The sequence below is a fragment of the Pseudophryne corroboree genome, chromosome 10 (assembly GCF_028390025.1).
Source record: "Pseudophryne corroboree isolate aPseCor3 chromosome 10, aPseCor3.hap2, whole genome shotgun sequence".
NCBI classification, from domain to species: Eukaryota; Metazoa; Chordata; class Amphibia; order Anura; family Myobatrachidae; genus Pseudophryne; species Pseudophryne corroboree.
Genome location: NC_086453.1, coordinates 290,416,174 through 290,442,349, shown reverse-complemented (window position 1 = coordinate 290,442,349; position 26,176 = coordinate 290,416,174). Strand labels below are relative to the sequence as shown.

The window sequence follows — 26,176 nt, the reverse complement described above, 5'->3', positions numbered from 1 at the left end:
TCGACACCTGCACTATACGGACAAGGTTAACATGTTGACATAGGAAAAGTCCATATAGCCATAACAGACAATACAAATGTCAGCGCTAGCATTAGGGACAACACTGAAAATACCAGTCGCCATGGTGAAAATGTCAACTTTATGTCAAGGTCAACATCATACATGTCAATATAATGAACACATCAACATGTACTCTGCCAGCATAATGGATTTGACAGTATTATTGTCGACATTTTGAATGGCGACAAATCCAGGGGCAAACGCAGGATTTATTCAGGGGGCTTTCCACAGTTATATATATATACACATATACATATACTAGGCGATTCATCGCGCCCTATGGGCGCTCTTCACACCGTTGTTGGTGGCTACGCCCCGTTGACCCCTGCACGCCTTTGAACATACGCAGGCCGGTAGAGAACAGATGCAGAAATGCAGGGCAGTATAGAGGGCATACAGAAATGGGGTCCGGTTGAGAAAAGATAGAGAGGCGCAGAGGGGGGGGAGGAAATGTACAGAAACGCTGTGCGATGGGTAAGGGATAGGGAGAGGCAGGGTGGTAGGGAGAGGATAAAGAGAGGCAAGGTGTTACAAAACACCGTTGCAAAAGGCTACGACCCGTTAACCCCTGCACGGGCTTCAGCTGTGCTATAATTGTTATTATATGGAGTATTACCTGCAAAAAATGTTATGCTAGTGGGTAAATATTGCAAGGGGGAAGGGCGTGCGATTGTCAAGTGGGCGTAGGCCTTTGTGAGGGCGTGAAGAGTGGCCGCAGGGCACAATGAATAACATAGTGTAGTATATACTGCTAGTGTATGCAGCGCAGCTTATACACACAGTGGCCACAGGTAATGGAGCCGCGTATCCACACAGTGGCCACAGGCAATGGATCCGCGTATCCACACAGTGGGAAAAGGTAGCAGCCCAGCTTATACACACAATACCCACAGGTAGCAGAGGCGCTTATACACACAATACCCACAGGTAGCAAAGCCGCTTATACACACACAGTGCCCACAGGTAGCAGAGGCGCTTATACACACAGTGCCCACAGGTAGCAGAGGCGCTTATACACACAGTGGCCACAGGTAGCAGAGCCGCTTATACACACAGTGCCCACAGGTAGCAGAGGCGCTTATACACACAGTGACCACAGGTAGCAGAGCCGCTTATACACACAGTGCCCACAGGTAGCAGAGGCGCTTATACACAGTGCCCACATGTAGCAGAGGCGCTTATACACACAGTGCCCACAGGTAGCAGAGCCGCTTATACGCACACAGTGCCCACAGGTAGCAGAGGCGCTTATACGCACACAGTGCCTACAGGTAGCAGAGGCGCTTATACGCACACAGTGCCCACAGGTAGCAGAGGCGCTTATACACACACAGTGCCCACAGGTAGCAGAGCCGCTTATACACACACAGTGCCCACAGGTAGCAGAGGCGCTTATACACACAGTGACCACAGGTAGCAGAGCAGATTATACACACACAGTGCCCACAGGTAGCAGAGCCGCTTATACACACACAGTGCCCACAGGTAGCAGAGCCGCTTATACACACACAGTGCCCACAGGTAGCAGAGGCGCTTATACACACACAGTGCCCACAGGTAGCAGAGCCGCTTATACACACACAGTGCCCACAGGTAGCAGAAGCGCTTATACACACACAGTGCCCACAGGTAGCAGAGGCGCTTATACACACAGTGCCCACAGGTAGCAGAGGCGCTTATACACACAGTGACCACAGGTAGCAGAGCCGCTTATACACACACAGTGCCCACAGTTAGCAGAGGCGCTTATGCACACAGTGAACACAGGTAGTAGAGCCGCTTATACACACAGTGACCACAGGTAGCAGAGCCGCTTATACACACACAGTGGCCACAGGTAACAGAGGCGCTTTATACACACAGTGGCCACAGGTAGCAGAGGCGCTTATACACACAGTGCCCACATGTAGCAGTGGTGCTTATACACACAATGACCCCCGGTAGCAGCGTCACTTCTACACACAATTCCCATAGGTAACAGAGGCGCTTATACACACACTGGCCACAGGTAGCAGAGACCTTTATACACACAATGACCACAGGTAGCAGTGTCACTTATACACACAATGGCCACAGGTAGCAGTGGCGTTTATACACACAGTGGCCACAGGTAGCAGCGCCACTTATACACAATGGCCACAGGTAGCAGTGTCGCTTAGACACATAATGGCCACAGTATTAGTGTTTCATATTAATCCAATGTCCATTGGTAGCAACTATACTCACAGAAGTTCAGTGGGGGGGGGGTTTGGAAAGGGGGTGGGTTCAGTGAGGTGGAGGTGCGTATCCATGCCGCTGATCACCGCGATTCAGGGAATCACTTGCAGCGGCTGCGGATGGTGTCCGAGGTGCTACGTGTGGTGGTGGGGTGGGTGCGGGAGGGGGTTCAGAGGTGTTGCGGGTGGTGGTGGGGTGGGTGCAGTGGCACCGATGGTGGAAAGGGTGCAGAGGTGCTGTGGGTGGGGGAGGGGTAGGTGTGGAGGGGGAGTGTAGATGCTGTTGGTGGGGGAGGGGTGGGTGCGGGGGGGCTGTGGATGATGGAGGGGGTCTGGAGGTGATGTGTGTGTGGGAGGGGGGATGTAGGGGTGTGTGTATGGAGGTGCAGGGGGGTGAGCATAGGTGATGGGTTTCAGAAGTGCTGTGGGTGGGGGAGGTGTGGGATGGCACGGATGGGGTATGTAGATGCTGTCGTGTCGCGGGTGGGGCGCGGATGTGGTGGATGCTGTGGGTGGCGCGGGTGTGGGAGGGCTGGGTGGGATGGAGCATGCAGGGATGTAGCGGGGGGGGGGGAGCTGGGTATGGGGGTGAGGGAGGTGTGGGGGCGCAGCGGGCGGGGGAGGGGCGTCTGATGCAGATGTGGTGGATGCTGTGGGTGCCACGGGTGGGGGAGGGGTGGATAGGTTGGAGGGTGCAGGGGCGACAAGTGGGTATAAGGGTGGTGTGGGGGTGCCGCAGGTGGGGTGGAGGGTGCGTGGGTGTAGGAAGGGGGGGAGATGGGGGTGGGGGAGGTGCAGGGGTGCCGCGGGTGGGGAGCTGCGGGTTGTAGGTGCTACGGGTGGGGAAGGGGGCGTGTCCCGCGGGTGAGGGACGGATGTGGTGGGTGCCACGGGTGGGGAAGGGGTTGGGGGGAGGCGGGTGCTGCAGTTGGGGGAGGGAGTGCAGCGGGTGGGGGAGGGGCGGGGGTGCTGAGGGTGTGGGTGCTATGGGTGGGGGAGGGTTGTGTGCCACGGGAGGGGGGCGGATGTGGAGGATGCTGTGGGTGCCGTGGGTGTTTGGGTGGGGGAGGGGCGTGTGCCACGGGTGGGGGGCGTATGTGGTGGATGCCGCTGGTAGGGTGGTGGGTGCGGGGGGGGGGGGGAAGGTTGGGGGTGGTGCGGGGGTTTTGGGGGTGGGCCGGAAGGTTTTGCAAGTTGTGGGTGTTACGGGCGGGGGCGGGAGTGCTGCGGGTGGGGTAGGGGTGTGTGCCGCGGGTGGGGGAGGTGGCGGAAGTGCCGCGGGTGGGAGGGTTTGGGTTGCCACGGGTCGTGTGCCGTGGTGGTGGTGGTGGGGTGTTTGAATCTGTGGGTGGCGCGGCCCGTATGCGGCGGGTGGAGGTGTTGGATGATGTGTGTGCCGCGGGTGGGAGGGGGGGGCGGCTGTCAGCGTTCGTCCACAATTCTCCTCCACACTGTGCGCCAGCGGTTAGTGAGAGCGCCACTTACAGTTCCCGGCTGCACTGTCACCAGGGTGCAGGGACTGGAGGAGGGAGAGAGGGGAGTGGACTGAGATGGAGGGGCAGAGGGAGGGGACTGTTAAAATCTTAGCAATCGAGTCAGATTGCTTAGATTTTAATAACGGATCTCTCCGTGTGTACCCCCCTTTAGAAACATGTGGCCTAGAGGTGCCTTGAAAAAAATTCTGATACTCTAGGGCGCCAAGATTCAAAAGAGTTTGGGAACCACTGTGTTAGATACATCCCACAACAGTACTCACATCCATCAGTAGAGGGAGCCGGGTAACCCGCTGCATGGGGAGAATTAGGAAGGAAATCATGGGAAGACAACCGCATTCTGGCTTCATTTCAAGCTGCTTCAAGGTTTCTTTGAAGGAAGCATTTGTGTTTCTGAAAGGACAATGGCACGGCGGTCAATATTTTCGCCCACGTTCCCCCAATGTCACACAGACACACTAATATTTATGTATACTGTAATGCAAAACATAGAGCAAGTAGAGATTCTCTTGGAAACTAAAATACAAAAAAGCTGAATATTAGCTACCTATTAGCATCCTCTTTTATTTGTAATCATTTCACCTATATGGAAACGTTACATAAAGGTGAAGATAAAAGATAAAAGCATCAGCAGCCGGGACATAATCACATTGCTGCATAACCATCTGCCTAGCTATGCAATTGGCACACTAAGGTGCTATAAGCTATTGTACTATCCAGCTAGTGTTCTATACTGCCAGACCAGATAGGCAAGCAAGAGGTAAATAAATATATACTTCTACAAATCTCCATGTATTTGGAAAAATAAGAATTTACTTACCGATAATTCTATTTCTCGGAGTCCGTAGTGGATGCTGGGGTTCCTGAAAGGACCATGGGGAATAGCGGCTCCGCAGGAGACAGGGCACAAAAAAGTAAAGCTTTACTAGGTCAGGTGGTGTGCACTGGCTCCTCCCCCTATGACCCTCCTCCAGACTCCAGTTAGGTACTGTGCCCGGACGAGCATACACAATAAGGGAGGCATTTTGAATCCCGGGTAAGACTCATACCAGCCACACCAATCACACCGTACAACTTGTGATCTAAACCCAGTTAACAGTATGACAACAGAAAGGGCCTCTTAAAGATGGCTCCTTAACAATAACCCGAATTAGTTAACAATAACTATGTACAAGTATTGCAGATAATCCGCACTTGGGATGGGCGCCCAGCATCCACTACGGACTCCGAGAAATAGAATTATCGGTAAGTAAATTCTTATTTTCTCTATCGTCCTAAGTGGATGCTGGGGTTCCTGAAAGGACCATGGGGATTATACCAAAGCTCCCAAACGGGCGGGAGAGTGCGGATGACTCTGCAGCACCGAATGAGAGAACTCCAGGTCCTCCTTTGCCAGGGTATCAAATTTGTAAAATTTTACAAACGTGTTCTCCCCCGACCACGTAGCTGCTCGGCAGAGTTGTAATGCCGAGACCCCTCGGGCAGCCGCCCAAGATGAGCCCACCTTCCTTGTGGAGTGGGCTTTTACAGTTTTAGGCTGTGGCAGGCCTGCCACAGAATGTGCAAGTTGAATTGTGTTACAAATCCAACGAGCAATCGACTGCTTAGAAGCAGGTGCGCCCAACTTGTTGGGTGCATACAATATAAACAGCGAGTCAGATTTTCTGACTCCAGCCGTCCTTGCAATGTATATTTTTAAGGCTCTGACAACGTCCAACAACTTGGAGTCCTCCAAGTCGCTAGTGGCCGCAGGCACCACAATAGGTTGGTTCAGATGAATGCTGATACCACTTTAGGGAGAAAATGCGGACGAGTCCGCAGTTCTGCCCTATCCGAATGGAAGATTAGATAAGGACTTTTATAAGATAAAGCCGCCAATTCAGATACTCTCCTGGCAGAGGCCAGGGCTAGTAACATAGTCACTTTCAATGTGAGATATTTCAAATCCACCTTTTTCAATGGTTCAAACCAATGGGATTTGAGGAAATCTAAAACTACATTTAGATCCCACGGTGCCACCGGAGGCACCACAGGAGGCTGTATATGCAGTACTCCCTTGACAAAAGTCTGGACCTCAGGGACAGAGGCCAATTCTTTTTGGAAGAATATTGACAGGGCCGAAATTTGAACCTTAATGGATCCCAATTTGAGACCCATAGATAATCCTGATTGCAGGAAATGTAGGAAACGACCCAGTTGGAATTCCTCCGTCGGAACCCTCCGATCCTCGCACCACGCTACATATTTTCGCCAAATGCGGTGATAATGTTTCACGGTGACTTCCTTCCGTGCCTTAATCAAGGTAGGAATGACTTCTTCTGGAATGCCTTTCCCTTTTAGGATCTGGCGTTCAACCGCCATGCCGTCAAACGCAGCCGCGGTAAGTCTTGAAAAAGACAGGGACCCTGCTGTAGCAGGTCCCTTCTCAGAGGTAGAGGCCACGGTTCGTCCGTGAGCATCTCTTGAAGTTCCGGATACCAAGTCCTTCTCGGCCAATCCGGAACCACTAGTATTGTTCTTACTCTTCTTTGCCGTATGATCTTCAATACCTTTGGTATGAGCGGCAGAGGAGGAAACACATACACTGACTGGTACACCCAAGGAGTTACCAGTGCGTCCACAGCTATTGCCTGTGGATCTCTTGACCTGGCGCAATATTTGTCCAGTTTCTTGTTGAGGCGAGACGCCATCATGTCTACAATTGGTCTTTCCCAACGGTCTATTAACATGTTGAAGACTTCTGGATGTAGACCCCACTCTCCCGGATGAAGATCGTGTCTGCTGAGGAAGTCTGCTTCCCAGTTGTCCACGCCCGGGATGAACACTGCTGACAGTGCTATCACGTGATTCTCCGCCCAGCGAAGAATCTTGGCAGCTTCTGCCATTGCACTCCTGCTTCTTGTGCCGCCCTGCCTGTTTACATGGGCGACCGCCGTGATGTTGTCCGACTGAATCAACACCGGCTTTCCTTGCAGGAGAAGTTCCGCCTGGCTTAGAGCATTGTAGATTGCTCTTAGTTCCAGAATGTTTATGTGAAGAGACTTTTCCAGACTCGTCCATACTCCCTGGAAGTTTCTTCCTTGTGTGACTGCTCCCCAGCCTCTCAGGCTGGCGTCCGTGGTCACCAGGATCCAATCCTGAATGCCGAATCTGCGGCCTTCTAATAGGTGAGCCTTCTGCAACCACCACAGAAGTGACACCCTTGTCTTTGGTGACAGGGTTATTCGCAGGTGCATCTGCAGATGCGACCCTGACCATTTGTCCAACAGATCCCTTTGGAATATTCTTGCCTGGAATCTGCCGAATGGAATTGCTTCGTAAGAAGCCACCATTTTTCCCAGGACTCTTGTGCATTGATGTACTGACACTTTTCCTGGTTTTAGGAGGTTCCTGACCAGATCGGATAACTCCTTGGCTTTTTCCTCTGGAAGGAAAACCTTTTTCTGAACCGTGTCCAGAATCATTCCTAGGAACAGCAGACGAATTGTCGGGATTAAATGGGATTTTGGAATATTCAGAATCCACCCGTGTTGTCTTAGCACCTCTTGAGATAGTGCTAAAGCTGTCTCCAGCTGTTCTCTGGACCTTGCCCTTATTAGGAGATCGTCCAAGTATGGGATAACTAATACGCCTTTTCTTCGAAGAAGAATCATCATCTCGGCCATTACCTTGGTAAAGACCCGAGGCGCCGTGGACAATCCGAACGGCAGCGTCTGAAACTGATAGTGACAGTTTTTGAACAATGAACCTGAGGTACCCCTGGTGTGCGGGGTAAATCGGAACGTGTAGATACGCATCCTTGATGTCCAAGGATACCATAAAGTCCCCTTCTTCCAGGTTCGCTATCACTGCTCTGAGTGACTCCATCTTGAACTTGAACTTTTTTATGTAGAGGTTCAAGGACTTCAGATTTAGAATAGGCCTTACCGAGCCATCCGGCTTCGGTACCACAAATAGAGTGGAATAATACCCCTTTCCTTGTTGTAATAGGGGTACTTTGACTATCACCTGCTGAGCGTACAGCTTGTGAATGGCTTCCAACACCCTCTCCCTTTCGGAAGAGACGGTTGGTAAGGCAGACTTCAGGAAACGATGAGGAGGATCCGTCTCTAATTCCAACCTGTACCCCTGAGATATTATCTGCAGGATCCAGGGGTCTACCTGCGAGTGAGCCCACTGCGCGCTGTAATTTTTGAGACGGCCCCCCACTGTCCCCGAGTCCGCTTGAGAGGCCCCAGCGTTATGCTGAGGTTTTTGCAGGAGCCGGGGAGGGCTTCTGTTCCTGGGAAGGAGCTGCCTGTTGGTGTCTCTTCCCTCTTCCTCTGCCTCGTGGCAGGTACGACAAGCCCTTTGCTCTCTTATTTTTGTAGGAGCGAAAAGGCTGCGGTTGAAAGGTCGGTGCCTTTCTCTGTTGGGGAGTGACTTGAGGTAAAAAAGTGGATTTCCCGGCAGTAGCCGTGGCCACCAAGTCTGATAGACCAACTCCAAATAACTCCTCCCCTTTATACGGCAAAACCTCCATGTGACGTTTTGAATCCGCATCGCCTGTCCACTGTCGTGTCCATAAGGCTCTTCTGGCTGAAATGGACATAGCACTCACCCGAGATGCCAGTGTGCAAATATCCCTCTGTGCATCACGCATATAGATAAATGCATCCTTTATTTATTCTAACGACAGTAAAACATTGTCCCTATCTAGGGTATCAATATTTTCAATCAGGGATTCTGACCAAACTACTCCAGCACTGCACATCCAGGCAGTTGCTATAGCTGGTCGTAGTATAACACCTGCATGTGTGTATATATTCTTTTGAATAACTTCCATCTTTCTATCTGATGGATCCTTAAGTGCGGCCGTCTCAGGAGAGGGTAACGCCACTTGTTTGGATAAGCGTGTGAGCGCCTTGTCCACCTTAGGGGGTGTTTCCCAGCGCGCCCTAACCTCTGGCGGGAAAGGGTATAATGCCAATAACTTTTTTGAAATTATCAACTTTTTATCAGGAGCAACCCACGCTTCATCACACACGTCATTTAATTCTTCTGATTCAGGAAAAACTGTTTGTAGTTTTTTCACACCATACATAATACCCTGTTTTACGGTATCTGTAGTATCAGCTAAATGTAACGTCTCCTTCATTGCCAAAATCATATAACGTGTGGCCCTACTGGAAAATACGTTTGAATTTCTACCGTCGTCACTGGAATCAGTGCCTGTGTCTGGGTCTGTGTCGACCGACTGAGGCAAAGGGCGTTTTACAGCCCCTGACGGTGTTTGAGGCGCCTGGACAGGCATTAATTGATTGTCCGGCCGCCTCATGTCCTCAACTGACTGTTTAAGGGAAGATAAACCATCACGTAATTCCACAAATAAAGGCATCCATTCTGGTGTCGACCCCCTGGGGGGTGACATCTGCATATTTGGCAATTGCTCCGCCTCCACACCAATATCGTCCTCATACATGTCGACACCACGTACCGACACACACCGCAAACTCACAGGGAATGCTCTAATGAAGACAGGACCCACTAGCCCTTTTGGGGAGACAGAGGGAGAGTCTGCCAGCACACACCACAAAGCGCTATATATACAAGGGATATCCTTATATTAAGTGCTCCCTTATAGCTGCTTTAATATATATATATATAGCCATTAATGTGCCCCCCCTCTCTGTTTTACCCTGTTTCTGTAGTGCAGTGCAGGGGAGAGACCTGGGAGCCGTTCTGACCAGCGGAGCTGTGACAGAAAATGGCGCCGTGTGCTGAGGAGATAGGCCCCGCCCCTTTTTCGGCGGGTTCTTCTCCCGCTATTTTTCCAGTCAGGCAGGGGTTAAATATCTCCATATAGCCCCTATGGGCTATATGTGAGGTATTTTTAGCCTTGTATAAGGTTTATATTTGCCTCTCAGAGCGCCCCCCCCCCAGCGCTCTGCACCCTCAGTGACTGCCCAGTGAAGTGTGCTGAGAGGAAAATGGCGCACAGCTGCAGTGCTGTGCGCTACCTTATGAAGACTGAGGAGTCTTCAGCCGCCGGTTTCCGGACCTCTTCACGCTTCAGCATCTGCAAGGGGGTCGGCGGCGCGGCTCCGGGACCGGACTCCACGGCTGGGCCTGTGTTCGATCCCTCTGGAGCTAATGGTGTCCAGTAGCCAAGCAGCAAATCCACTCTGCATGCAGGTGAGTTTACTACTTTCCCCCTAAGTCCCACGTTGCAGTGATCCTGTTGCCAGCAGGACTCACTGTAAAGAAAAAAACCTAAACTAAACTTTCTCTAAGCAGCTCTTTAGGAGAGCCACCTAGATTGCACCCTTCTCGTTCGGGCACAAAATCTAACTGGAGTCTGGAGGAGGGTCATAGGGGGAGGAGCCAGTGCACACCACCTGACCTAGTAAAGCTTTACTTTTTTGTGCCCTGTCTCCTGCGGAGCCGCTATTCCCCATGGTCCTTTCAGGAACCCCAGCATCCACTTAGGACGATAGAGAAAAAGTGTTGAGAACGGCTAGTTATGAGCTAAAAAAAGCGACAACTGCACTGACCTCTGCACATGCATGCCATTAGCACAGTGACTGCTTTACTAATCTCTGCTGCCTAAATGCATTCTGCTTACCCTGCCCCTCTGCTACCAATACAGTAACTGCTTTATTAATCTCTGCTGCCTAAGTGTATGCTGCATACCCTGCCCCTCTGCTACAATACAGTGACTGCATTATTAATCTCTGCTGCCTAAGTGCATGCTGCTTACCCTGCCCCTCTGCTACCAATACAGTGACTGCATTACTAATCTCTGCTGCCTAAGTGTACGCTGCTTATCCTGCCCCTCTGCTACAATACAGGGACTGCTTTATTAATCTCTGCTGCCTAAGTGTATGCTGCATACCCTGCTCCTCTGCTACCAATACAGTGACTGCATTACTAATCTCTGCTGCCTAAATGCATGCTGCTGACCCTGCCCCTCTGCTACCAATACAGTGACTGCATTACTAATCTCTGCTGCCTAAGTGTATGCTGCTTATCCTGCCCCTCTGCTACCAATACAGTGACTGCATTACTAATCTCTGCTGCCTAAGAGCATGCTGCTTATCCTGCCCCTCTGCTACAATACAGTGACTGATTTATTAATCTCTGCTGCCTAAGAGCATGCTGCTTACCCTGCCCCTCTGCTACCAATACAGTGACTGCATTACTAATCTCTGCTGCCTAAGTGCATGCTGCTTACCCTGCCCCTCTGCTACAATACAGTGACTGCATTACTAATCTCTGCTGCCTAAGAGCATGCTGCTTATCCTGCCCCTCTGCTACAGTACAGTGACTGACTTACTAATCACTGCTGCCTAAGAGCATGCTGTTTATCCTGCCCCTCTGCTACAATACAGTGAATGCTTTATTAATCTCTGCTGCCTAAGTGTATGCTGCATACCCTGCCCCTCTGCTACAATACAGTGACTGCATTACTAATCTCTGCTGCCTAAGTGTATGCTGCATACCCTGCCCCTCTGCTACAATACAGTGACTGCATTATTAATCTCTGCTGCCTAAGTGCATGCTGCTTACCCTACCCATCTGCTACCAACACAGTGACTGCATTACTAATCTCTGCTACCTAAGTGCATGCTGCTTACCCTGACCCTCTGCTACCAATACAGTGACTGCATTACTAACCTCTGCTGCCTAAGTGCATGCTGCTTACCCTGCCCCTCTGCTACAATACAGTGACTGCTTTATTAATCTCTGCTGCTTAAGTGCATGCTGCTTACCCTGCCCCTCTGCTACAATACAGTGACTGCATTCCTAATCTCTGCTGCATAAGTGTATGCTGCTTATCCTGCCCCTCTGCTACAATACAGGGACTGATTTACTAATCTCTGCTGCCGAAGAGCATGCTGCTTATCCTGCCCCTCTGCTACAATACAGTGACTGCTTTATTAATCTCTGCTGCCTAAGTGCATGCTGCTTACCCTGCCCCTCTGCTACAAGACAGTGACTGCATTCCTAATCTCTGCTGCTTATCCTGCCCCTTTGCTACAATACAGTGACTGATTTACTAATCTCTGCTGCCTAAGAGCATGCTGCTTATCCTGCCCCTCTGCTACAATACAGTGACTGCTTTATTAATCTCTGCTGCCTAAGTGTATGCTGCATACCCTGCCCCTCTGCTACAATACAGTGACTGCATTACTAATCTCTGCTGCCTAAGTGCATGCTGCTTATCCTGCCCCTCTGCTACAATACAGGGACTGATTTACTAATCTCTGCTGCCGAAGAGCATGCTGTTTATCCTGCCCCTCTGCTACAATACAGTGACTGCTTTATTAATCTCTGCTGCCTAAATGCATGCTGCTGACCCTGCCCCTCTGGTACCAATACAGTGACTGCATTACTAATCTCTGCTGCCTAAGTGTATGCTGCTTATCCTGCCCCTCTGCTACAAATACAGTGAATGCATTACTAATCTCTGCTGCCTAAGAGCATGCTGCTTATCCTGCCCCTCTGCTACAATACAGTGACTGATTTATTAATCTCTGCTGCCTAAGAGCATGCTGCTTACCCTGCCCCTCTGCTACCAATACAGTGACTGCATTACTAATCTCTGCTGCCTAAATGCATGCTGCTGACCCTGCCCCTCTGCTACCAATACAGTGACTGCATTACTAATCTCTGCTGCCTAAGTGCATGCTGCTTACCCTGCCCCTCTGCTACCAATACAGTGACTGCATTACTAATCTCTGCTGCCTAAAAGCATGCTGCAGGGGCGTGGTCTGGCTGCTGATGGAAGCAGTCGCATACAGAATGAGCTCCTGAGACCCAGGGCTTCTTCCTTTCTATAAACCTGCTCTCCGGGCTCCTTTGTGCCTTCAACGGCTCCCCTGTTCCTCCTGCTCCCCCCTGCTGTGCCCCCGTTTGTGCCGCGGAGACGGGGAGTGGTTTTAACCGCTCCTGCGGATTGCGGCCTACAGGGATACCAAAAGCCGGGGCCTCGATTTTTTCCCCAGCCCGGCGGCAGCTCCAGCATCGTTCGGATCGTGCCGCGAACCCCTCCAGGACCCCAGACTTCTACATTGCCGCCTGCCGCGGCCGGGAGACATTCCCCGCTACCCGCTGCCTACCTTCACCGCAGCCTGTGAGCCCCGGACATCGTGGAGCGGGACGGAGCTGTGAGGCGCCCGGCGGCCGTTTCCGCTGATCAGCTGCTCCTTTCGGTCTCTCCCCCGCTGGGCCCAGGAAGTGAACACACACCTTGGATTCCTGGTTAGTGGGGCTCCAGCGGGGAGAGAGGGGTGATCAGGGAGCTGTGTGCTGCTGCTGCACTGCAATTTATATAGGTGGCATAATAGTAACCTCTCAGCTACCCACACGCTGTTCCCAGCCCCAGTGCATTACCCACCCAGACCAGTTGGCTCCCTGCTGTCACCAGAGCCTTAGCAGAATCAATACAATCAATACTGTTGCTGCTCATAACAAGTGGGTCACTGAGCCTGGGGAGTGGTGTTGCGGCCGTATACTCTCTGGCGCACGGCGTCCAAGATCCACACTCAGATCAGTAGTTTAGTCTCATAACTATGCGTCTGCCTGCCTGATGCCGCCCTAAGACCACGTGGGGGCTCTTGCACGGCGACGGTCCGCATGTTCTTATAATTGCCGAGGTTCTATGAAAGTGTAACGCTGCACTAACTAATTTGAAGACCGATCTCATGGTGAGAGGGATAAAGAAAAAAAAGGCCAAGACCAAGCCGGACGCGATCCCATCCCCTGCGAACCGACATTCGTCGGACCTACGTCAGTTCTTAACCACTCCAACCTCAATCCCCGCAACTTCCTCCACTGTCCCGACCTCTCCGAATCTACACGGCCCGGTGGTCGACATGTCATCTCCTGAGACTCCGTTGCCTCCACAGGCCCTCTCTCTGTCTGCGGAGATAAGCGAGATATTGTCTCATGTAAAGACACTCCCCACGAAGCATGATTTCTCAGCCTTGGAGACTCGCTTGCTTTCCACCATCACTCAGGAAGTGACAGCGCTCCGACAAGATATGTCCCAAGTTGCGACCCGTGTCGATGTCCTAGAACGCCACGAATCGTCTAACGTGGATTCTCTGACTAAATTTCGAGAGGTGCTATCACATCAACGGGACGATATCTCATTTCTAAAATCACGTATTGAGGATATGGATAATCGCGGTCGGCGAAATAATATTAGAGTCAGGGGCCTACCTGAGAGCGTTCAACAGGCTGACCTGACAGCGGCCTTATCTACGATATTTGGAGAACTTATTGACCTGGATCCGAACAAGGACATCATATTTGATAGAGCTCACCGAGCCCTCCGTCCCCGCGGCTTACCATCTGACAGACCACGAGACGTGATTTGCAGGCTCCATTATTATGTCCAAAAAGAGGAAATAATGAGATCGGCCCGTCAGCTGGATAGTATTGCCTTTCAAGGGGACAAGATCCAGATATTTCCTGACCTTGCCTGGTCGACCTTACAACAACGTCGAGCCTTGAAGCCTCTTACAGACTCTCTCAGGAAACTCGAGCTGAAATATAGATGGGGCTTCCCTTTCTCCCTCCAGGTCTCTCATGGTGGCAAAGTCGCAAGTCTCTCCAGACCTTCGGACTTACAGGCCTTCTTCACGATCTTGGGAATTCCTCCGGTACCGTTACCAGATTGGGACGCCTTTCACCACCTACCGGTCCTACCTGTTGTGCTCCCTCCAGACGACGCGTGGCAGCAAGTACGTTCCCCACGGACGCGGGGAACCACTCATGGTTCACGTTCTTCAGAACCTCCCTGAATGAGACGTCTCGTCCCGAGCGGACGTGAATTTTCTTGCTACCCATGTTATGCACTGAGTTCTTTCTCTTAAATTGTGCTATGTGTTGCTCACACGTGAGATCGGTTCTTGTAACTTTATAAAAGTTTACAGTTGTTATGGTTTCATAGATAAGGGATGAGGTATCATCGATATGTTATTTAGGAATTTTTTTTTATATATTTTTTTTTGTCCTTTTTCTCTCATGCTGTATTTATTGTGTGGGTGACTATACTCATATACACAATTGATCAGCCTATATGAAACCAGGTTTGATAGCTTAAAGAATATATGTACACTTTTGTATAAGATTTCATATTTTTATTTTTTGTTTCATTTGTGCCTTTGTGCACACCTCGGTAATACAATATACTTGTTTAGATTATATCTTGTGGATGGTCGCTGTCCTGGGCCCCCCGTAGGACCCCCACTATGCTGCATCCCCTGTTTCTTTGGACTGGGAGTCGGCAGGATTCCGCTCCTGTCCTTTTTGCAGCAGTCCTTTTTGTAGTATTATTATTTCTGTTTAATGTCAAAGTACTTTACGGCGTGGTTTTCCACGCTGCATCTTTTTTTCTTCTTTTCTCTACTTTCCCTTTTTTTCTATTTCCTTCCCTTGCCGCTCTTCCTTCCCCTCCCCCAGTGTCTGACGTAGGGAAGACTATTGTAAAGCACTTAGGCCCGCCTGACAATGGGGGTGAATGATCTACATGTAACTACCCTTAACGTCAAAGGGTTAAATATTCCTGAGAAAAGGTCTAAACTTCTTAAATGGCTTAGGGATGAGAAAGTTGATGTTGCTTTTATTCAGAAAACACATTTCAAGATGGGACACGTGCCGTCCCTAAAATGTCACTATTATCCTCATGTTTTCCTGTCTAATAATTCTGCTGGTAAGACATTGGGAGTGGCTATATTACTGGCTCGCCACCTGCCTGTCCTTAATGTTTCCTCCCATAGAATAGCTGAGGGTAGGGGGTTGCTGGTGAAATGCGACTTACACGGTCAGCGGTTTTCTTTCTTGAATATATACGCTCCCAACGCTAAACAACCTTCCTTTTTGTCCTCAGTTCTAGATATTGCGGAACCTCTCCTGGAGGGGGTGGTGGTGATGGGAGGTGACCTAAATTGGACCCTAGATCCCAGCCAGGACAATTCTAAAAAGATCTCCTGCAGGCCGGAGAGAGAGCATAGGGGAATGAGGCGCGCCCTGCTCGACCACCAGCTGATTGACACATGGCGACTGACACATCCTACTGAGATAGATTACTCCTTTTTCTCACACCCACATCAGACATATTCCAGAATTGATTACTTGTTTCTGGGCCACCGGCACTTACACCTCCTTTCTGATGCCTCTATAGGACAGATTGTGTGGTCAGATCATGCCCCAGTTAACCTCACTTAACGCTTGCCTCCCAACGCACATCGCCAATGGTCCTGGCGTTTTAACTACACTTTTTTGCAGGACGCAGACTGTCGGTCTCGAATCGACGAAGCTTTAGATTCTTATATCTGTACCAATGACTTAGATGACATTTCTAAAGTCTCAGTTTGGGAAGCACACAAATGTGTCATTAGGGGGGTTTGTGTCCAGGTGGGATCCTTCCGCAAAAAGCAAAGGGAGAAATTTCGAGGTGACTTATTGTCTAAAATACAATCTCTCGAGCTTTTACACAAGAAATCCCAATCCCCACAGCATTATGCTGATCTCGAAGCTGCTAGGGCAGATCTGAATAAGCTACTCTCTGATAGAGTTAAGTTTTCTTATCGGAAGTGCCGTAGCAGATACTACCAATGGGGCAACAAACCTGGGAAATTACTAGCCAAAGCCCTTAGAGAGCAACGTGCTCTTACTTTTATTCACACAATTAAAAATAATCACGGACAGTCCCAACATGAGACACCTCACATCGCTAGGGCCTTTAGGGCATATTATTCCACTCTATATAACCTTTCTGGTCCGACCGGAAGACCTGACAAGTTGTCCCATCAAACAGCCATAGCTGACTATTTACGGACCTTAGACTTCCCCACGCTATCCATAAAAGAAGTGGAGGATCTAGATGCTCCTTTTTCTACTGAGGAGGTTCAGAAAGTTATTGAATCCTCTCCCAACGGCAAGAGTCCCGGCCCTGATGGCTATACCATTGCTTATTATAAAGCTTTCAAAGAGAAATTAGTCCCTCTACTCACGAGAGCCTTCAATACTATATCAGAACAATCGCCTTTCTCCCCACAATCTCTCGAAGCCCATATTGCAGTTCTACCCAAGGAGGGTAAAGACCCTAGTCTTTGCTCCAGTTATCGGCCAATTTCACTATTAAATATAGACATAAAACTTTTTGCCAAACTGATTGCAAACCGCCTTAAATTATTATTAAATGGTCTGATACATGGAGATCAAGCTGGATTTGTTTTAGGCCGAGAGGCTAGAGATAACACCTCTAAAGTGCTCAACATGATTCACTATGCAGGCCAGCTTTCATCCCCATCAGTCATATTATCGACCGATGCTGAAAAAGCATTTGACAGAGTAGACTGGGACTTTCTGGCTGGTATACTGAAGCATCTTGGGCTCGGTAACGCCTGTCTTCACAGAATCCTATCTCTTTATACTTCCCCGTCTGCCAAAATTAGGATTAATGGCTCCCTTTCCGATTCCTTTCCTATTTCCAATGGCACGCGACAGGGCTGCCCACTATCTCCATTGCTCTTTGTTCTTTGCATGGAAACATTAGCTCGAAGCATTAGGGCTAACCCGAATATCTCGGGCTTGCTGGTGAAGGGGACTGAATACAAACTGGCTTTATACGCCGATGACTTACTTGCTATAATCTCAAAACCGGTCACTTCTTTGCCGAACTTGATGGTAGAATTTGAGAAGTTTGGAGCCCTCTCTAACTTCAAAATAAATGATTCCAAATCTATTGCCATGAATTTAACTACTCCTCCTGATATAGTAGAGGGTCTGAAACATGCCTTCCCCTTTACCTGGCACGACCACAAATTAAAATACTTGGGTGTGTTACTGACCAACGATTTATCTAAATTGTTCTCCCTAAATTTTAACCCCTTACTGGCCAGGCTGCGCCTAGACTTCCAGAAATGGAAGAAACTAAGACTGTCTTGGTTCGGCAGGATTAACGTTGTCAAAATGAACGCCCTCCCTAGGATATTCTTCTTTCTCCAGACCCTTCCGATACACATCCCCCTACTTTGGCTCCGAGACGTCCAGAATCTTATCCGCGCGTTTGTTTGGGGACATAAGACACCTAGGTTTAAACACGACATTTTATTTAGGAGAAAACATCAAGGGGGGCAACAACTCCCACATATTTCTAACTACTACCACGCAGTACATTTGAATAGGATTCTGGAATGGACGCGTGCTAAAGACCGAAAACAATGGGTCCTGCTAGAGGAGGGCTGTCTTCCACATTATATTGAAATAGCACCTTGGCTTCCTACCCTTCCGAAGGTTACACACCCCACGGTCTCCCCCACGTTAAATTATGGGCCACGCTGAGATCCCAGAACCATATATCCTCCAAATGGTCCCCCCTAACCTCCCTTCTCCATAACTCCGAATTTGCTCCAGGTCTTCACGGGACAGCTTTTGCTCCATGGGCGGAAGCCGGGATTTTTAGAGTCGGTCAGCTGGTGAGCTCGGGTAGGGTGCGCTCCTTTTCAGATGTTCAGTCTTCTTGGAACCTTCATAGTGCTGAGTTTTGGAGGTTCCGGCAGGTTCATCATTTCATATCATCTTCTAAGAACCTCCCTGACATAACTAGGGATCTCACTGGGTTTGAAAGACTATGCACTTCTCCTAGTTCTCCCACACATACTATCTCGCAAATCTATGCGCTTATCATGGAAAACTTTTTCCCGCAACCTCCTACCTTCATAGCTTCCTGGGAGAGAGAATTGGCAGGGCTACCCACGCAGATTAACTGGGATTCCGTATTCAACAACGCCCAGGCGAGTTCTCTATGCCTATCGACATTAGAGACCCTCTATAAACTTATATATAGGTGGTATAGGACTCCTCTTGTTCTCAATAAAATGTTTCCCTCTCTCTCGAATCTGTGTTGGAGATGTAAAAATGCCCCAGGGAGTTTTATACACATTTGGTGGGACTGCCCTCTTATAACTCCATTTTGGGCAGAGGTATTCAAGTGTTCCGAACAGATAGTGGGCGATGAGATCCCGAAAGACCCGGGTTTTTGGCTCCTCAATCACACCACCGCACAAACACACTCCTACAAACACTCCCTGTTGAGACATCTTAGCAACGCAGCAAAAGCGATTGTTCCAATTCTTTGGAGATCCATCTCACCACCCTCGATTAAATTATGGTTCACAAAGATCGATTACTTTTTAGATATGGAAGACCTTGTCTCCTTCTCATCTGGGAAAACCGTTAACTTTACAGCTATCTGGTTTCCCTGGTACGATTTTAAGGACTCACCTTTGTATCGATCCTACATGGTGACATAACCCACCTCATATTCATATTCATACTTATATTCAAATTCATATTCCGATTAGGATATCTTTCTAATATGTCTCAGACCCTTAATTGAGGGAGAACCCCCCTCCGTCCCCCAAACAAGCCGTCCCAGACACTCACCCCTGACTCTACCTGTTCTAAATTTCCCCCTCTTTTCTTTCTTCTCCTCTCTCTCTTTCCCATTTTTCTATGCTGTTTTGTTAAAATGTTCCTCATTTATAAGTTCGGAAGTTGTAAGCAAAGCAGACAAGTTATTTTCATACTTTGGGCGCTCTATGTGTAGCCTGCTGATATGCAATGTTTTTTGTCCCCCCCTTCTTTTTTTTGGAAAAGTATTGCTGTAATGTTTTGTCTGCTGCTTTAATTAATAAAAAACAGTTTACACAAAAAAAAGCATGCTGCATATCCTGCCCCCCTGCTACCAATACAGTGACTGCATTACTAATCTCTGCTGCCTAAGAGCATGCTGCTTATCCTGCCCCTCTGCTACAATACAGTGACTGATTTACTAATCTCTGCTGCCTAAGAGCATGCTGTTTATCCTGCCCCTCTGCTACAATACAGTGAATGCTTTATTAATCTCTGCTGCCTAAGTGTATGCTGCATACCCTGCCCCTCTGCTACAATACAGTGACTGCATTACTAATCTCTGCTGCCTAAGTGTATGCTGCATACCCTGCCCCTCTGCTACAATACAGTGACTGCATTATTAATCTCTGCTGCCTAAGTGCATGCTGCTGACCCTGCCCCTCTGCTACCAATACAGTGACTGCATTACTAATCTCTGCTGCCTAAGTGTATGCTGCTTATCCTGCCCCTCTGCTACCAATACAGTGAATGCATTACTAATCTCTGCTGCCTAAGAGCATGCTGCTTATCCTGCCCCTCTGCTACAATACAGTGACTGATTTATTAATCTCTGCTGCCTAAGAGCATGCTGCTTACCCTGCCCCTCTGCTACAATACAGTGACTGATTTACTAATCTATGCTGCCTAAGAGTATGCTGTTTATCCTGCCCCTCTGCTACAATACAGTGACTGCATTATTAATCTCTGCTGCCTAAATGCATGCTGCTTACCCTGCCCATCGGCTACCAATACAGTGACTGCATTACTAATCTCTGCTGCCTAAGTGCATGCTGCTTACCCTGACCCTCTGCTACCAATACAGTGACTGCATCACTAACCTCTGCTGCCTAAGTGCATGCTGCTTACCCTGCCCCTCTGCTACAATACAGTGACTGCTTTATTAATCTCTGCTGCCTAAGTGCATGCTGCTTACCCTGCCCCTCTGCTACAATACAGTGACTGCATTCCTAATCTCTGCTGCTTAAAAGCATGCTGCTTATCCTACCCCTTTGCTACAATACAGTGACTGATTTACTAATCTCTGCTGCCTAAGAGCATGCTGCTTATCCTGCCCCTCTGCTACAATACAGTGACTGCTTTATTAATCTCTGCTGCCTAAATGTATGCTGCATACCCTGCCCCTCTGCTACAATACAGTGACTGCATTATTAATCTCTGCTGCCTAAGTGCATGCTGCTTACCCTGCCCCTCTGCTACCAATACAGTGACTGCATTACTAATCTCTGCTGCCTAAGTGTATGCTGCTTATCCTGCCCCTCTGCTACAATACAGGGACTGATTTACTAATCTCTGCTGCCAAAGAGCATGCTGCTTATCCTGCCCCTCTGCTACAATACAGTGACTGCTTTATTAATCTCTGCTGCCTAAATGTATGCTGCATACCCTGCTCCTCTGCTACCAATACAGTGACTGCATTACTAATCTCTGCTGCCTAAGTGTATGCTGCTTATCCTGCCCCTCTGCTACCAGTACAGTGAATGCATTACTAATCTCTGCTGCCTAAATGCATGCTGCTGACCCTGCCCCTCTGCTACAATACAGTGACTGATTTATTAATCTCTGCTGCCTAAGAGCATGCTGCTTACCCTGCCCCTCTGCTACCAATACAGTGACTGCATTACTAATCTCTGCTGCCTAAATGCATGCTGCTGACCCTGCCCCTCTGCTACCAATACAGTGACTGCATTACTAATCTCTGCTGCCTAAGTGCATGCTGCTTACCCTGCCCCTCTGCTACCAATACAGTGACTGCATTACTAATATCTGCTGCCTAAATGCATTCTGCTTACCCTGCCCCTCTGCTACCAATACAGTGAATGCATTACTAACCGCTGCTGCCTAAGTGTATGCTGTTTACCCTGCCCCTCTGCTACAATACAGTGACTGCTTTATTAATCTCTGCTGCCTAAATGCATGCTGCTTACCCTGCCCCTCTGCTACAATACAGTGACTGATTTACTAATCTCTGCTGCCTAAAAGCATGCTGTTTATCCTGCCCCTCTGCTACAATACAGTGACTGCATTAATAATCTCTGCTGCCTAAGTGTATGCTGCATACCCTGCCCCTCTGCTACAATACAGTGACTGCATTATTAATCTCTGCTGCCTAAGTGCATGCTGCTTACCCTGCCCCTCTGCTACCAATACAGTGACTGCATTACTAATCTCTGCTGCCTAAGTGCATGCTGCTTACCCTGCCCCTCTGCTACCAATACAGTGACTGCATTACTAATCTCTGCTGCCTAAATTCATGCTGCTTACCCTGCCCCTCTGCTACCAATACAGTGATTGCATTACTAATCTCTGCTGCCTAAGAGCATGCTGCTTATCCTGCTCCTCTGCTACAATACAGTGACTGATTTATTAATCTCTGCTGCCTTAGAGCATGCTGCTTACCTTGCCCCTCTGCTACCAATACAGTGACTGCATTACTAATCTCTGCTGCTTAAGTGCATGCTGTTTACCCTGCCCCTCTGCTACCAATACAGTGACTGCATTACTAATCTCTGCTGCCTATGTGCATGCTGCTTACCCTGCCCCTCTGCTACCAATACAGTGACTGCATTACTAATCTCTGCTGCCTAAGTGCATGCTGCTTATCCTGCCCCTTTGCTACAATACAGTAACTGCTTTACTAATCTCTGCTGCCTAAGTGCATGCTGCTTACCCTGCCCCTCTGCTACAATACAGTGACTGCATTACTAATCTCTGCTGCCTAAGTGTATGCTGCATACCCTGCCCCTCTGCTACAATACAGTGACTGCATTATTCTCTGCTGCCTAAGTGCGTGCTGCTTACCCTGCCCCTCAGCTACCAATACAGTGACTGCATCACTAATCTCTGCTGCCTAAATGCATGCTGCTTACCCTGCCCCCCTGTTACCAATACAGTGACTGCATTACTAACCTCTGCTGCCTAAGAGCATGCTGCTTACCCTGCCCTCTGCTACAATACAGTGACTGCATTACTAATCTCTGCTGCCTAAGTGCATGCTGCTTACCCTGCCCCTCTGCTACAATACAGTGACTGCATTACTAATCGCTGCTGCCTAAGTGCATGCTGCTTACCCTGCCCCTCTGCTACCAATACAGTGACTGCTTTACTAATCTCTGCTGCCTAAGTGCATGCTGCTTACCCTGCCCCTCTGCTACCAATACAGTGACTGCATTACTAATCTCTGCTGCCTAAATTCATGCTGCTTACCCTGCCCCTCTGCTACCAATACAGTGATTGCATTACTAATCTCTGCTGCCTAAGAGCATGCTGCTTATCCTGCCCCTCTGCTACAATACAGTGACTGCTTTATTAATCTCTGCTGCCTAAGTGTATGCTGCATACCCTGCTCCTCTGCTACCAATACAGTGACTGCATTACTAATCTCTGCTGCCTAAGTGCATGCTGCTGACCCTGCCCCTCTGCTACCAATACAGTGACTGCATTACTAATCTCTGCTGCCTAAGTGTATGCTGCTTATCCTGCCCCTCTGCTACCAATACAGTGAATGCATTACTAATCTCTGCTGCCTAAGAGCATGCTGCTTATCCTGCCCCTCTGCTACAATACAGTGACTGATTTATTAATCTCTGCTGCCTAAGAGCATGCTGCTTACCCTGCCCCTCTGCTACCAATAGTGACTGCATTACTAATCTCTGCTGCCTAAATGCATGCTGCTGACCCTGCCCCTCTGCTACCAATACAGTGACTGCATTACTAATCTCTGCTGCCTAAGTGCATGCTGCTTACCCTGCCCCTCTGCTACCAATACAGTGACTGCATTACTAATCTCTGCTGCCTAAAAGCATGCTGCTTATCCTGCCCCCCTGCTACCAATACAGCGACAGATTTACTAATCTCTGCTGCCTAAATGCATGCTGCTTACCATGCCCCACTGCTACCAATACAGTGACTGCATTACTAATCTCTGCTGCCTAAGAGCATGCTGCTTACCCTGCCCCTCTGCTACCAATACAGTGACTGCATTACTAATATCTGCTGCCTAAATGCATTCTGCTTACCCTGCCCCTCTGCTACCAATACAGTGAATGCATTACTAACCGCTGCTGCCTAAGTGTATGCTGTTTACCCTGCCCCTCTGCTACAATACAGTGACTGCTTTATTAATCTCTGCTGCCTAAGTGCATGCTGCTTACCCTGCCCCTCTGCTACAATACAGTGACTGATTTACTAATCTCTGCTGCCTAAAAGCATGCTGTTTATCCTGCCCCTCTGCTACAATACAGTGACTGCATTATTAATCTCTGCTGCCTAAGTGTATGCTGCATACCCTGCCCCTCTGCTACAATACAGTGACTGCATTAATAATCTCTGCTGCCTAAGTGCATGCTGCTTACCCTGCCCCTCTGCTACCAATACAGTGACTGCATTACTAATCTCTGCTGCCTAAGTGCATGCTGCTTACCCTGCCCCTCTGCTACCAATACAGTGACTGCATTACTAATCTCTGCTGCCTAAATTCATGCTGCTTACCCTGCCCCTCTGCTACCAATACAGTGATTGCATTACTAATCTCTGCTGCCTAAGAGCATGCTGCTTATCCTGCTCCTCTGCTACAATACAGTGACTGATTTATTAATCTCTGCTGCCTAAGAGCATGCTGCTTACCTTGCCCCTCTGCTACCAATACAGTGACTGCATTACTAATCTCTGCTGCTTAAGTGCATGCTGTTTACCCTGCCCCTCTGCTACCAATACAGTGACTGCATTACTAATCTCTGCTGCCTAAGTGCATGCTGCTTACCCTGCCCCTCTGCTACCAATACAGTGACTGCATTACTAATCTCTGCTGCCTAAGTGCATGCTGCTTATCCTGCCCCTTTGCTACAATACAGTAACTGCTTTACTAATCTCTGCTGCCTAAGTGTATGCTGCATACCCTGCCCCTCTGCTACAATACAGTGACTGCATTATTCTCTGCTGCCTAAGTGCGTGCTGCTTACCCTGCCCCTCAGCTACCAATACAGTGACTGCATCACTAATCTCTGCTGCCTAAGTGCATGCTGCTTACCCTGCCCCCCTGCTACCAATACAGTGACTGATTTACTAACCTCTGCTGCCTAAGAGCATGCTGCTTACCCTGCTACCAATACAGTGACTGATTTACTAAACTCTGCTGCCTAAGAGCATGCTGCTTACCTTGCCCCCCTGCTACCAATACAGTGACTGATTTACTAACCTCTGCTGCCTAAGAGCATGCTGCTTACCCTGCCCTCTGCTACAATACAGTGACTGCATTACTAATCTCTGCTGCCTAAGTGCATGCTGCTTACCCTGCCCCCCTGTTACCAATACAGTGACTGCATTACTAACCTCTGCTGCCTAAGAGCATGCTGCTTACCCTGCCCTCTGCTACAATACAGTGACTGCATTACTAATCTCTGCTGCCTAAGTGCATGCTGCTTACCCTGCCCCTCTGCTACAATACAGTGACTGCATTACTAATCGCTGCTGCCTAAGTGCATGCTGCTTACCCTGCCCCTCTGCTACCAATACAGTGACTGCTTTACTAATCTCTGCTGCCTAAGTGCATGCTGCTTACCCTGCCCCTCTGCTACCAATACAGTGACTGCATTACTAACCTCTGCTGCTTAAGAGCATGCTGCTTACCCTGCTCTCTGCTACAATACAGTGACTGCTTTACTAATCTCTGCTGCCTAAGTGCATGCTGCTTACCCTGCCCGTCTGCTACCAATACAGTGACTGCATTACTAATCTCTGCTGCCTAAGTGTATGCTGCTTATCCTGCCCCTCTGCTACCAATACAGTGACTGCATTACTAACCTCTGCTGCCTAAGAGCATGCTGCTTACCCTGCCCCTCTGCTACAATACAGTGACTGCATTACTAATCTCTGCTGCCTAAGTGTATGCTGCATACCCTGCCCCTCTGCTACAATACAGTGACTGCATTATTAATCTCTGCTGCTTAAGTGCATGCTGCTTACCCTGCCCCTCTGCTACCAATACAGTGACTGCTTTACTAATCTCTGCTGCCTAAGTGCATGCTGCTTATCCTGCCCCTCTGCTACCAATACAGTGACTGATTTACTAATCTCTGCTGCCTAAGAGCATGCTGCTTACCCTGCCCCTCTGCTACCAATACAGTGACTGCATTACTAATATCTGCTGCCTAAATGCATTCTGCTTACCCTGCCCCTCTGCTACCAATACAGTGACTGCATTACTAATCTCTGCTGCCTAAATGCATGCTGCTGACCCTGCCCCTCTGCTACCAATACAGTGACTGCATTACTAATCTCTGCTGCCTAAGTGCATGCTGATTACCCTGCCCCTCTGCTACCAATACAGTGACTGCTTTACTAACCTCTGCTGCCTAAGAGCATGCTGCTTACACTGCCCCTCTGCTACAATACAGTGACTGCATTATTAATCTATGCTGCCTAAGTGTATGCTGCATACCCTGCCCCTCTGCTACAATACAGTGACTGCATTACTAATCTCTGCTGCCTAAGTGTATGCTGCATACCCTGCCCCTCTGCTACAATACAGTGACTGCATTATTAATCTCTGCTGCTTAAGTGCATGCTGCTTACCCTGCCCCTCTGCTACCAATACAGTGACTGCATTACTAATCTCTGCTGCCTAAGTGTATGCTGCATACCCTGCCCCTCTGCTACAATACAGTGACTGCATTATTCTCTGCTGCCTAAGTGCGTGCTGCTTACCCTGCCCCTCAGCTA

General features: G+C 49.0%; 1 protein-coding gene across 4 annotated transcripts in view; it reads right to left on the bottom strand.

Moving 5' to 3' along the window:
- Positions 1-26,176, bottom strand: part of ARHGEF16 (Rho guanine nucleotide exchange factor 16) — a 207,985-nt gene that overhangs the window by 32,330 nt on the left and 149,479 nt on the right. For all 4 annotated transcript variants that reach the window (XM_063943347.1, XM_063943350.1, XM_063943349.1 and 1 more), the window contains one exon: positions 4,033-4,162. In XM_063943347.1, coding sequence (XP_063799417.1) covers positions 4,033-4,162 — 130 coding nt within the window. The remainder of the gene's footprint in view (positions 1-4,032; positions 4,163-26,176) is intronic.